At 58.2% G+C, this 12,295-nt stretch overlaps 2 protein-coding genes across 9 annotated transcripts in view; one reads left to right on the top strand and one right to left on the bottom strand.

Moving 5' to 3' along the window:
• PAK6 (p21 (RAC1) activated kinase 6) overlaps window positions 1–5,185 on the top strand; it is a 37,126-nt gene extending 31,941 nt beyond the window's left edge. For all 8 annotated transcript variants that reach the window (XM_058738221.1, XM_058738220.1, XM_058738214.1 and 5 more), the window contains 6 exons: window positions 160–657; window positions 765–898; window positions 1,257–1,383; window positions 1,497–1,622; window positions 2,090–2,224; window positions 3,599–5,185. In XM_058738221.1, coding sequence (XP_058594204.1) covers window positions 160–657; window positions 765–898; window positions 1,257–1,383; window positions 1,497–1,622; window positions 2,090–2,224; window positions 3,599–3,766 — 1,188 coding nt within the window. In that variant the 3' untranslated portion in view covers window positions 3,767–5,185. The remainder of the gene's footprint in view (window positions 1–159; window positions 658–764; window positions 899–1,256; window positions 1,384–1,496; window positions 1,623–2,089; window positions 2,225–3,598) is intronic.
• A 781-nt stretch (window positions 5,186–5,966) lies between these two features.
• ANKRD63 (ankyrin repeat domain 63) lies at window positions 5,967–11,657 on the bottom strand. The gene has a single exon (XM_058738223.1). It carries the CDS (start codon window positions 10,412–10,414, stop codon window positions 9,266–9,268), a length of 1,149 nt encoding a protein of 382 aa, XP_058594206.1. The 5' UTR covers window positions 10,415–11,657; the 3' UTR covers window positions 5,967–9,265.
• Between the last annotated feature and the right edge of the window lie 638 nt (window positions 11,658–12,295).

The raw sequence follows: 12,295 nt of genomic DNA, 5'->3' as shown, positions 1-12,295 counted from the left end.
TCTGCTCCGTTTGAAAATCCTTGCCTGTAGCACCTACCCTATTTGGTCTGACACCCTCTAGACCTGCCCCTGTCCAGAGGTCAACCCCTGCTTCTGGAAAGGTCACAGCAAACGCTCCCACAGTCAAACCCCTTTCTGTTTCTTTTTCCCTCCCTGCAGCCCACCTCCTCTTTTCGACCGCTGCAGAAAGAACCCACCCAAAGCCTGGTGGCCAAGGCCCAGTCCTTGCCCTCAGACCAGCCCATGGGGACCTTCAGCCCTCTGACCACCTCGGATACCAGCAGCCCCCAGAAGTCCCTCCGCATAGCCCAAGCTGCCGGCCCACCCCCAGGCCGGTCTTCCCCCGCGGGCTCCCCACGCACCAGGCAAGCCCAGATCAGCACCAGCAACTTGTACCTGCCCCAGGACCCCACGGTGGCCAAGGGTGCCCTGGCTGGCGAGGACACGGGTGTTGTGACACACGAGCAGTTCAAGGCTGCGCTCAGGATGGTGGTGGACCAGGGTGACCCCCGGATGCTGCTGGACAGCTACGTGAAGATCGGCGAGGGCTCCACGGGCATCGTCTGCCTGGCCCGGGAGAAGCATTCAGGCCGCCAGGTGGCCGTCAAGATGATGGACCTCAGGAAGCAGCAGCGCAGGGAGCTGCTCTTTAATGAGGTGGGAGGAGAGGGCAGGATGTGGCGGGGCGCTTGGGATGAACATCTGGGAGCGGGGGCAGTGGGGACTGTGCCTGGCACTCAGGCACCCCCACCTGTCCCCCCCAGGTGGTGATCATGCGAGACTACCAGCACCTCAACGTGGTGGAGATGTACAAGAGCTACCTGGTGGGCGAGGAGCTGTGGGTGCTTATGGAGTTCCTGCAGGGCGGCGCCCTCACGGACATCGTCTCCCAAGTCAGGTGGGCAGCTGCGAGGGCCGGGCAGTGGGAGGGCCGGCTGCCCCCCCACTGTCTTGGAAGGAGTATTGTGCAGCCTCAGGCCAAGGACACTGGGGTGCCTGTCACGTCATTGTGAGCACCTCCCGTCTGTTGGGGTTAACAGACTCATGGCGTTCAGGAGAGTGGTTTGGGGAACACCAGAATGTCTCCAGCCTAAGTCCAGGCCCATTTCCACCAGGGCCCTGGCCTGACTGGACCCCCACACATATTGCCTAGGAGCTGTGGGGCCTGGAACCAGGGGCACCTAATCTGGCAGCCAGCTGCCCCGCAGCCCCGCCAAAGCTAACATTCTCTTCTGCCTGTGGCCTTCCCTGTCCAGGCTGAATGAGGAGCAGATCGCCACTGTGTGTGAGGCCGTGCTGCAGGCCCTGGCTTACCTGCATGCCCAAGGTGTCATCCACCGGGACATCAAGAGTGACTCCATCCTCCTGACCCTGGATGGCAGGGTAGGCCCCTCCCTCCCTGGTACACCCGCGTCCCACCCCCTGCTTCCATATTCCCAGCTCGGCTCCTGCTCCACCACTCACTCCCGTTTTTCCCCCTCTCACCTCAACCGCAGGTGAAACTCTCTGACTTCGGATTCTGTGCTCAGATCAGCAAAGACGTCCCTAAGAGGAAGTCCCTGGTAGGCACCCCTTACTGGATGGCTCCTGAAGTGATCTCCAGGTCTCTGTACGCGACTGAGGTAACTGGTCCTTCCATCCCCAGTCCTCCCAGAAGCAGCTTGGGAACAAATAGCTCTTGTGGCCCTTGCAAAGACCTGCCCCCACTCCCCAAAATAGCCCTAGTTTTCAGATTCCTACTTAGTCAGTACCCTACCCCACTGCCCATCACACCCTGCCCGCTCTTAGATGGGTCTGCTCTCACTTGTGACTTTGCTTCTCGAAAATGCTCCGACGGCAGCTCAAGGGCAAGGTGGGGTATGGCCGGGCTTCCTCATGTGTGATGGCCATTCTCAGAGAATGGCTGACAGCTATGTCCCTGCAGTCAGTGGGCACTCATGCAGAAAGGAACTGACCACGAGGCAGGTGGCCAGGAAGGATGCCAGCTCACCGAAGAAAGCTGGGGCCAGCTGCTCCCATCCCCCCGCGGTACACTGCTACTGAAGGGTCAGCTCTGGTCAGTGGAATCAGGGACATTCTCTTCCTGCAGGTGGATATCTGGTCTCTGGGCATCATGGTGATTGAGATGGTGGACGGGGAGCCACCCTACTTCAGCGACTCCCCAGTGCAAGCCATGAAGAGGCTCCGGGACAGCCCCCCACCCAGGCTGAAAAACTCTCACAAGGTCAGTCAGTGCACAGGGTGTGCCCTTGCTGACCCCATTCTTCCTGAGGCTTGGAGGACCAGAGCCTGGGCTCCCAGGCCAAGCTTCTCCCTTCCACAGAAGCCAGAGGCTCCCAGAAAAGGCTCTTCTTTCTCTGCACAAAACCTGCACCTGGGTGTGGAGCCACATCTGTACACAAGCCTCTGTGGTCACTCAGACAAGTTTCTGCCTGCAGGCAAATGACAAGAGCCTGAGAAAATGGAAAGCAAGCCTTCCAGGAATCTAGAGAAGCTAGTTGAGCAGGAACCCCTCTACCCCACCTGGCAGGGGAGCCATACCAAGGCACAGTGTTCCGAGTCTGTCATAGCAAATTGCCTTGTCCTTCATTGGTGCACATCCTGACCACATCTGAACCACAGGTTTTCCCTTAAAGGTGGTGCGTGTGTGTTTAACCCTTTTCTGTCAAATCCACCCAAACTCACAGGCCTTTACCAGTGGACACTCCTTGCTGGTGGGCAGGTCAGTACAGGGCAGCAAAATGGCACTGCCATCTCGTGGCCAGAGCGAGAAATGTCCCAGAGGGGTGAAGCCCAGTCCCTGAATAATAGTTCTGTGGCCCCACCACAGCTGGATGGGAGAACAGACAGGAAGACACCTTCCGAGACAACTGGTCCTTGGAGCCTGCACCACCAGCCCCAAGATTAACATATAGGGGAGATTTCCAATTGACTAATTCCCCAGAGGAGGTAGCCTTCTGTAACAGCCCAAGATTTAGCTTAATCCCAAGATATTGGCACAGAATGAACTAAGATAAGCCCCTGACTTAGACTCTAAGGCTTAGAGCAATAAAGAAATCTTCCTTTTCAGGTCCCACTTTGTTTTTTTCTTTTCTTCCAAACACTTCATCCCTGACCTCTTTCTTATCTTCACTAAAGACATGGCAAGCACATTTTATCATTAGTCCATTGGGCAGATGAGAAAACTGAGGTCTAGAGAAAATTGCAACTTTCCCAAGATCAGGGATAGACCCAGGACTGGATCACTAATATGAATCCCATGCTTCTCCCACAGAGCCACAGAACCTGAAGGCTGAGAGCCCTGAGAAGCAGGGTGAGGAATGGGCTATATTTGGAGCCCAGCTTCCCAGGACACCAGGCTTCTTAATTCCACTGCTCAGTAGCACCCCCTAGAGGTGATCTAGCTACTTTTCCTGGACCAATGCCAATTTTCTTTACCTATCCCATAATCCAGAAGGTACTGAGCCTGGGAGCTACTACCAGGAAGTAAGAAACGAGAGAATTCAAGACTTTCAAATGATGGTGAGGCCAGGCAGACAAGTAACCCCGAAGCCACCCCATGCTGTGGCTTCCTCTCACCGATGCCCTGTCTCCACAGGTCTCCCCAGTGCTTCGAGACTTCCTGGAACGGATGCTGGTGCGGGACCCCCAGGAGAGAGCCACGGCTCAGGAGCTCCTGGACCACCCTTTCCTGCTGCAGACAGGGCTGCCCGAGTGCCTGGTGCCCCTGATCCAGCTCTACCGCAAGCAGACCTCCACCTGCTGAGCCCGGGGACACTGGGCAGCCAGCCTGCCGGCGGGGCCTGCCTGCCTCATTCTCTCAGTATTCTCTCCAAAGATCGAATGTGAAAACCCACCCACACCCTTCTGTCCCTCAGCCCACTGGGCCAGGCCGGACCTGCCCCTCGGTCTCTCTCCCTCCCAAGAGAGTCCCCAGTTGCCTTTGGGATGGTGGAGACCCCCTTCTACAGAATGACCCTCTGTTATTTGCACAGGGATATTTCTAAGAAACGTGGAGACCCGCACTCCTGGCCACGTGGCCAACACAGCAGAAAAAGCTGCTGCGGTTTTTTAAAGGTAGTTGTACATTAGCATCCCAGGCCACCGAGAGGGCAGACTGCCTGTCTTTGCCAGGATACTTGCTGTTCTCAGCTCCAGCTCTAAACCCTGGGGTCTCAAGAGGGCCACAGGGAAGGTTTCTATTGCCTGAAGCCGTCTTCCTCCTTTACGTCTGACTTCCTGAAGGTACGGTCCAACCTGCACCTGTTTCCCGACCCACCTGCACTGACACCACTCTCCCTGCACAGTCTGCTCCAAACTGTGAACAGCCTGCTCTCTGGCCAGGGGTGGAGGAAGGGCATTTGTCTGGGTAAAAGAGAAAGAATGCGGTTGGTGGTAAACATAATCTCACTTTACAGGATGGAGAGAACATTGTGTGTGTGTGTGTGTGTGTGTGTGTGTGTGTGTGTGTGTGTGTGTGTGTGAAGTGGAGGACAGTCACCCTGACAGCCTGGCTCCCTTCAGGTCACTCACAGGTCACCAACTTCAGTAAGGCTTCCCATCCTTTCTGCCACTAAATTCTACCAGGAAGGGACCTGCTTTCTTGGCCTGGCTTCTCACCTCCTAAGTCCCATGTTTCTACCTGAACAGTGAAGAGAGCTGACACATCCCAGGGGCTTCGCAGATTTCCAGGTTTCTCCTGTACTGTGGAGTCTGAGAGCCAGAGATGGGAATGGTAAAGGAACAAACTTTGTTTTGCCTGTGAGCTTTGTCTCAATAACCAGGTCATCAAGGACCCATTATTTTCAAAAATCTTGGTCTGAGGGAGATGAACCACCCCCTGGGGCTCCATCCTGTCAAGAAAATGGACACCCCCTTTGTGCAAACCATCTGCCCTAGCTGCCTCTTCAGACATCTGTCTCTTTGTCCCCCTTCCCTCCCCACCTTCAGGGATGTTGTGAGTCAGGGAATCCAGGGAAGAACTCCAGGTGTCAGGACCCTATCTAGATAATATTTTTAGATTCCTCTGCTCCCTAGTGGCCTGCTTTGGGCCCCCCCCCAAAAAAAAAACTTGCAAGGACTTTTTTAAGGGTCAGAGTTTTAAAAACAAAAGCATCTTCCCTAGAAACTTTTGTGAATTGTTTGCACTTGTGCCTGTTTTAAATTAAACTGAGTGTTCAAAACCTCTGGGCTGTTGTCTCTGACAATGGAGCCAGGCTATCTTCAAGCTGGACACTTCAAGCAGCTGTCTGGTGTGCCCCCTCCCATATGAGCTCCCCAGCGGTCACTCAGTCCACAGAAAACCCAACTCCCTGGTGGCATGTGGGCCCATGAGGGCGGACAAGAAGGGAAACGGGAAGCGAAAGGCCCTTGGGACTGAAAGAACTGAGAAAGGGACAGAGCTGTCCTTCCCAGGGGAGAAGAACCCAGCCAGGAAAACAAGGGCCATGCGCTCTGCTTGCTGGTACCACAGGGGCTCTGCGGGCAGCCACTGGAGCTGATGGCCACTTTCTGCACCGGCGTCTCCCTGCTCCCTTTTGCTTCCCACTCCAAGGAAAGTCAGAGGCTGCTTTCCTCCAGCTGTCCATAGAAAGTGGCCTGGAACTGCTTCCAGGGAGAAAGCAGTCTGCGTTTCTGTTCTCAGAACTGAGGGGTTGTGGAGCAGCAGTGCAGTGACTGGAAATCAATACACCTTGGTCCTAGTCCTGCAGGTAGGGGAGGTAGATGGCATGATCTTTAAGCTTCTAGCTTTGACACTGATTCCAGCACTTCCTTCCTGAGAGTTCATCCTACCCCCACCCCCAGGGTTCACTGAAACCTCTTACCTAGCATCCAGGAGTCACACAGACTCCTGCTCCTGCTCCCCTCTCCTGCTCCCCACACCAGCCCCACCTGGAGAGCTGCCCTGGTCTCAGGGTCCTGGTCCCACCAGCTCAGTTGGAAGCAGTACCTGAGTCCTTCCTTCAGGAGGCGGCCACAGTGCACGGTGGAACAGGCAGGGATGGAGGCTGACAGAAGGCAGAACCTTCACAGGAAGCAAGCACACCCTCTTGTCACTCCATAGGGAGCCCAGAATCAGGAGCAGTTGGCGAGGCAAAGAGAGGCCAGTTCTTGCAACTGAATAATACTGGATTTATTAACTATTCTTCTGAGTTCTAATAGTCCTTCCACCGCCCAGTGTCATTCCAAAAGCGTGTGCGGACGTCATTTGGCCTCCCATGCAGCCTAGTTCTGAGTTTGATGTTAGGGTACTGAGCTCCAGTGGCCTGTGTGACTCTTCACAATGATGAAAGCAACAAGGATTGGAAAAGAAAACTGTTTAGAAAGGTCTCTTCTAAAGTGAGCGAGCTAGAGAGGACCCCAGCCTCAATGCCTGGGGGCTGACAATGAGAAGGAAGTGCAGGAGAGCAAAATGTGCTGAGATGTAGAAGTTTTGCACAGAGCTGGGACTAGTAAGTAATCTGCAAGAACAGAAAGTCACACACAGTTCATTGCAGACAGGAAAGATCTGCTGTGGTCTTTTAGAAACAATGCTTTCAACCACCAAGCCCTTGGCACCTCCATGGAGAGGAGCCCTCATGATTGTTTACTCAATAAGGAAGGCCCAGGGTGACATTCAACCAGAAAGCCACAGGTCAGCAACATTTGAAAGATGACAGCACCATCAACCTAATGTTCACCCCAGACCTTACAGTGTTTTGAAGAAGTCAAAATACTTGTATTCTTACACCATTAAAAACACTGTGGAAATTAAACACAGTCAGAAAGGGAATAAGTGAACAAGCAGGGATCGGCCGGAGTGGGGGGCGGGGGGGCAAGAGTTTGTGCTTGGGATGTCCAGTTATCCCCCATCCCACCCCACCCCAGATCCTCTCCACCTGGCTTTTCAGGTGCTTCTGTATCCTTCACCCACCACCCAGACAGTGGGACTAAGGAGAGGCAGATGTCTGGGGAGAAAGGAATGAGAGGAGGGCAATACACCCCCAAAACGAAAGCAAATCTCATCAGAAGAAAACAATGCAGGTCCCAAGGTTCAGAAATTATAAAGAAGGGGTTGGAAGCCCCTGTTTTTCAGAAGAGAGCAGGAACTCTCTGGACTTGGGAGCCTTAATTTGGAAGATCTTGGGGTCCTTAGTGAAGAAGGGTCTGGGCTTCTGCTACTCCAAATCCGGGTTTTTTGTTTACTGTCCCTCACTCCACTGCTGGGAAATGGCTTCAAGTATCCGGATTTAATATACTACAAGAGTAAGGGGAGTGCATGGGTAAATGCACACGGAGGGAGAAGTACATTGCCGTAATCCCAAGTGAAACCAGAAAAAGTCTGAACCCCGAGCCAGGGCGCCGCGAGGTAGGCGCAGCGCTGCCACCAGGGGGCACCAGAGATCACGTCCAGTGCGGGGTGGGGTGGGGTGGGGTGGGGTGGGGTGGCTGACTTTTGAGGGGCAGAAGGATTGGGAAGGGGTCTGACATCTATACAACGCCCACTCACCCGCCCCCGACCCTGCCCCAACTTCTCAGCAGAGATCATTCTCTCTGGGCAGTCCCCTTAGAGTTATGGTGAGAAACCTTTCGTTCTGCAAAGGCGTTTTAGATCGACGCCTTGAAAAGCCCCCACCTCAGACGGGTGAGGCGCTGCACGCTCAACCTTCGGGGTTCACAAAAAAAGCCCCCAAGCGCAGCCATCCCGCGGGCTGGGCGCACAGGTACCTGTGCTAGGGTTTCCGCAGGGTCCTAGGGCACGCGTTCACCCGACCTCCTAGAATCCCCCTCTTAGGCCAGCACAAAGAGGAGGCAGGGGAGGGGAGGCGAGGAAGGACCACGCCGGAAAAGGGCTTTTAACCACCTCTCCACGGTTGCCACTGACTCACTAATCTGCCCAGTAATGAAGCTTTGCCCGGCCTGCGTCCCACGCGCTGGGGCAGAGGCAGGGGTCCTTGGTCTCGACCTCCAGCATCCACCATCCGCCCTGCCCTCCATTAACAGCCCAGCGAGAAGCAGGAGCCCTTTAACAGCCCCCTTCCAGCTCTCGCCAGAGTTTGATGTAATTTAAACCCGGACCTGCGGCTCGTGTGGGCTTCCCGACTCCCTCGCGCCGCCGTTCAACGTGGCAAACACTTCAGTCAATTATCCCCCTCGCAGAGCTTCTATTTAAAGAGACATTGTCAGGTTCTTAAGCCTCGGATCAGACCCGCTGCTTTCTGCTTCATATACAAAGACTCAAAACACGAGTTCTTTGAGGATTGGAAGAAATACAATTAAGCCAAGCCTTCGCAACCGTTCCACCCTGCGGGAGCACCCACATGGCACCCACATGCGGGACGGGGGAGCTGGGAGGTGGTGGGGGCGGGGAAGTGCCAAGTCCTTTCATTTCAGGCCTCTAACAGTTAGCAGAAGTAAGGCTGGGTCACGAGAGACACGACCTCAAAGATAAAACTCGAATGCCCCCGAGCTGAAGTACAGGCTGGCTCAGGTGCTGGGAGCTGGGCTGGGTAGGGGTTAGTGTGGGGCAATGACCCCCCATCATCAATGAAGTTGAATCCTGGGTCGGCCAGAGGCACAGGGAGCTGGAATCACCCAGGAGCTGTTTCAGGAGACAACCAGCATTCAATACCAGGGCCTCTGCCACCCCCAAATATGCTCTCATTGTCTCGAGGCAGAAGTTTCTCCCCAGAAAAATGTAACCTTCAGACTCCTTAACAATCAGCCCTCCTGTCCAGAAGGGCTCAGAGGCCAGTCTCCTTGCTCTCCTTCTCCAACACTTAAGAGGAAGGGAGACTTAGGTCACGCGCAGCATTACTGTCTTATCACTACGCAGAGGAGGGAGGCTAGGCCTTTGTTCTACAAGTCAACTCTTCTGCTGCCTGGCTACTAGGGTGTGGGAGACTGGCCAGGAGGAAGTGTCCAGGCAGCAGTCCCGCAAGACTCAGAACTGAGCCTTAGGGCTCAGAGTAGGGGGTCCATCTTCCTGGCTGGAAGGCTGTAGCATGTGGAACCAGTCTTCTACTCTTCCTCTTCCAGGACAGGAAAGGTAGGCTGTAGGGAAGGCGAGAGACCTAGGCAGGGAATACCAACAAGCACAAAAAAGAAATAAAATAGGGGCTCTTTTCAGAGAGAGGGTTGGTAAAGGTCTTGCCTTGGCAGTGGGGGACAGGTTCTGGATCACAGGCCGGGAAACTGCCAGTTAAATGAAGGACCTGGAAGAGAGAAATCCCAGTGGAGGCGAGACATTAAGAGCAGGGGGAGCAGGGCTCAACCTCGACGCTGTTTACCGCTGAGAGTGCAGCACCATGGCCTCTGTGCCTGCCTGCCAAGGCTGAGGCCCAGGCCCCGAATGGGGCAGAGCGTTGGCCTCTAACTCTGCGCCGCTCTCGGGCCCTGGTGCCTCCCCGACCAGGCTGGGGATGTCTGGAGCTGTGGAGCGTCGGCGCAAACCCAAACGGCCAGAGCCCGGGCCGCCCTCCGGGTGGGGGCTAAGGCCAATGGGGGCTTGCACTAAGGTCGGAGGCACTCCCTCCAGCACCTCCTGCGAACGCCACCTCCCGGTCCCCGAAGACTGGGGCGACTGTGGTCGGGCCATCAGGGCTCCTGCCCGCAGACGAGCCGCCTCCTCCTCGGTTACAGCACCCAGCGCCAGGCTCATGCTCCGGCCCAGCTCGGGCCTGTCGCTGCCCTGCGCTCGGTGCCGGCCAGAGCCCTTGCCCCCTGACCCTGCCTCGCCACCGTGACCGTGGCCGCCGGCCGCTCGCGCAAAGCGCGCCAGGAGAGGCCGAGGTAAGCGGCGAGGACTGGGTCGTCGACGCTCGGGGCTGGGCGCGGGAGCCGGACGGCCGGGGGGGCTGTCGGAGTTGGAGCCCCGGGCCGCGGCGGCGGCGGCTGCGCGGCCCCAGGGCCCGGTGAGGGCTTGCACGCAGGTCCCGTGGCCGCGGGCGGCGGCCAGTTGCAGCGCGGTGAGACCCGCTCGGTTGGTGCGGTCGAGGCGCAGGCCGAGGCGGCGGAAAGAGCGCACCAAGAACTCGAGCACCGCCCCATGGCCGCACGCCGCCGCCCACATCACTGGGCTATTGCCCGCCGAGTCGGCCGCCTCCGGGTCGCCGCTGAACTGCACCAACAGCTGCACGGCGTCCAGGTGGCCGCGCTCGCAAGCCAGGCTGAGTGCCGTGCGGCCGCGCTCGTCCCGCAGGTTCACTGCTGCACCCTGCTCCAGCAGTAGCCGCACAAAGCGCGCGCGCAGCGCGGGGTCCGGCAGGCCCACCGCCACCATGAGCGGCGTGCGGCCCTGCTCTGCGCGGCAGTCGATGATGCTGCGGTCCAGCGCATCCAGCACAAAGCGGGCCAGGTGCACTTTGCCCGCCTGCATGGCCTCCAGGAAGGTGCGCGTACCCGCTCGGGGGCACAGGTCCTTGGGCTTGAGCATGACCCCGGCCGCCGCTCCCAGGCGGCCCAGCAGCTCCGCACGGGGGCGCCCCTGTTCCCGCGCCCCGCCGGCCTCTGGGCCCCGCTGGTGCTCTGGTTTGGCTCCCTCCGCGCGTGGGCGGCTGCAGCCGAGGGTCCTGATGTTCCCAGTCTTTTGCTCCCGCGGCTTCCGCTGCCCCGCCGCTCCTGAGCCGCACGCCTGGCGTCTCGCTGCTCCTTCCCTGAGCTTCCCGCCTGGAAGTGTAGGTTGCTCGCTACTCTGAGCTCCGCTCCTGGCCCGCTACAAGACTACGAGAGCGAAAGCTCGGCCCCTTTCTGTCTGTCCCGCTGTTTTCCGCGTGTCCGGTGCCCCTCCGTCCCTCGTGGCTTGGAGCCGCGCCACTCACCCGCACCCGAGGCAGCCCCCGCTCCCCTGCTGAGACGGTGGCGCCCGCCGAGCGCGCCTGCCTCCAGCCCTGGCGGGGCGCGCCGCTCCTCAAGCTGCTGGCGCCGCTCCTCCGCCTCCTCCCCGCTCGCGGGGGCCGGGCCGCGCCGGGGCGCTTGCTCCTTACTTGGGGGGCTCAGCGGCGCGGGAGCCGCCGCAAGCCTGCACACCTGGCTTTATAGCCTCGGGGGTCTCCATGGCAATGGCTGCCCTGAAAGCGGGCTGAGCCTTCAGGGCAGGAACGCACGCGGCGGGGGAGACCGCCCCTGACCCCCACCCCTTTGTGGGCCACGAAGTCGGGGAGCGGCTCCTCCTCGCGCTCCCCTGGGGCTGCGGCGGCAGTTGTGGGGCGGGGGTGGCGGCTGCTGCTGGGGGCCACATGCAGCAGGCCAGGCCAATCCCAAAGTCACAGTCGTCTTTCCTCGTCTCCCCGCCCTCCGCCCCCCCCCCCCCCCAGAGTCGGTGCTCCTGGCTCCTTAGAAACTTGGGACCTCGGACCCGTCGGGGAAGACGGAGGGCTTCTCTCTGCCCCCAGCGGTCCGGGTGGAAGGAAATGGGACCCCAAGAGGGCAGAACTGGACCATAAGCGAGCTGGGAGTTGGCGGCGAAAGGCGAACTGGAAGTAATTGCGGGGCGGGGGAGGGGGTATCTGCGCTGCGCACGGGGTGGGGGGGGGCGCTCATTCTGGCTGAGAACTGCCACTCGAAGTGTAGCGAATCACGCACTCACACACAATTGTTCTTCCCGCACACGCTCAGTCTGAGCGGGGGTGGAGGGGAGAGTGTGCTCTCCAATCTCCGACGTCTCCAACCCCGACCACGCGCCCGATTGCCAGCTCCCGGCGGCTGACAGGCACCGGAGGGAGGAGCCGAGACGCACGGCCCGAGCCGGAGCCTGGAGTGCTGCAGCCTCGTGAAGAGTTCCCTGGCGCCGCCACCCCGGAAAATGCGAGGGACAAACACGCAAGGCTCCCCTACGGTCCTCGCCTCCCTCCTGAGCACAAAACCACCCCCAGACCACAGGGCTCTGGTTTTGACTACTAGCTGACCCGTTTGAAAGGGAAGAAGAGAGCTCGAGTCAGGGGGGTGTGGAAAAACCACGGCAACCCCACTCGCTCCTGAGATGAAGGGCCGAGGTGCTGAGGCCTTGGTTGAGGGGAGTCTGGGCTCCTCAGAGACGCTGTGGGGTGGGAGTGGGGGGTTTGGCTGAGAGGGTAGGTGTGTGTGTAGGGGGGATGAATAGGGGGAAGAGAATCAGGTACCAGCTTCAGAATTTACTGAGACTTTTCATGAGCCAAGTATTGTGTTCGCAGTTGCGGGGAAACACAGAAGTTCAGTTCTGGGTAGAAGAGACCTTCCCTCCCAAGCAGGGAAGACAAGACCCGGACAAAAAAGTAGAGGCTATCACCAAGGGCTCAATACATAGGTTAAATACAAAACTGAGACAGTGCTCAGAGGA

This window comes from Neofelis nebulosa, chromosome 7, assembly GCF_028018385.1.
Source record: "Neofelis nebulosa isolate mNeoNeb1 chromosome 7, mNeoNeb1.pri, whole genome shotgun sequence".
Taxonomy (NCBI): domain Eukaryota; kingdom Metazoa; phylum Chordata; class Mammalia; order Carnivora; family Felidae; genus Neofelis; species Neofelis nebulosa.
The sequence above is the reverse complement of the archived record's forward strand: the minus strand, read 5'-3'. Positions and strand labels throughout refer to the sequence as shown.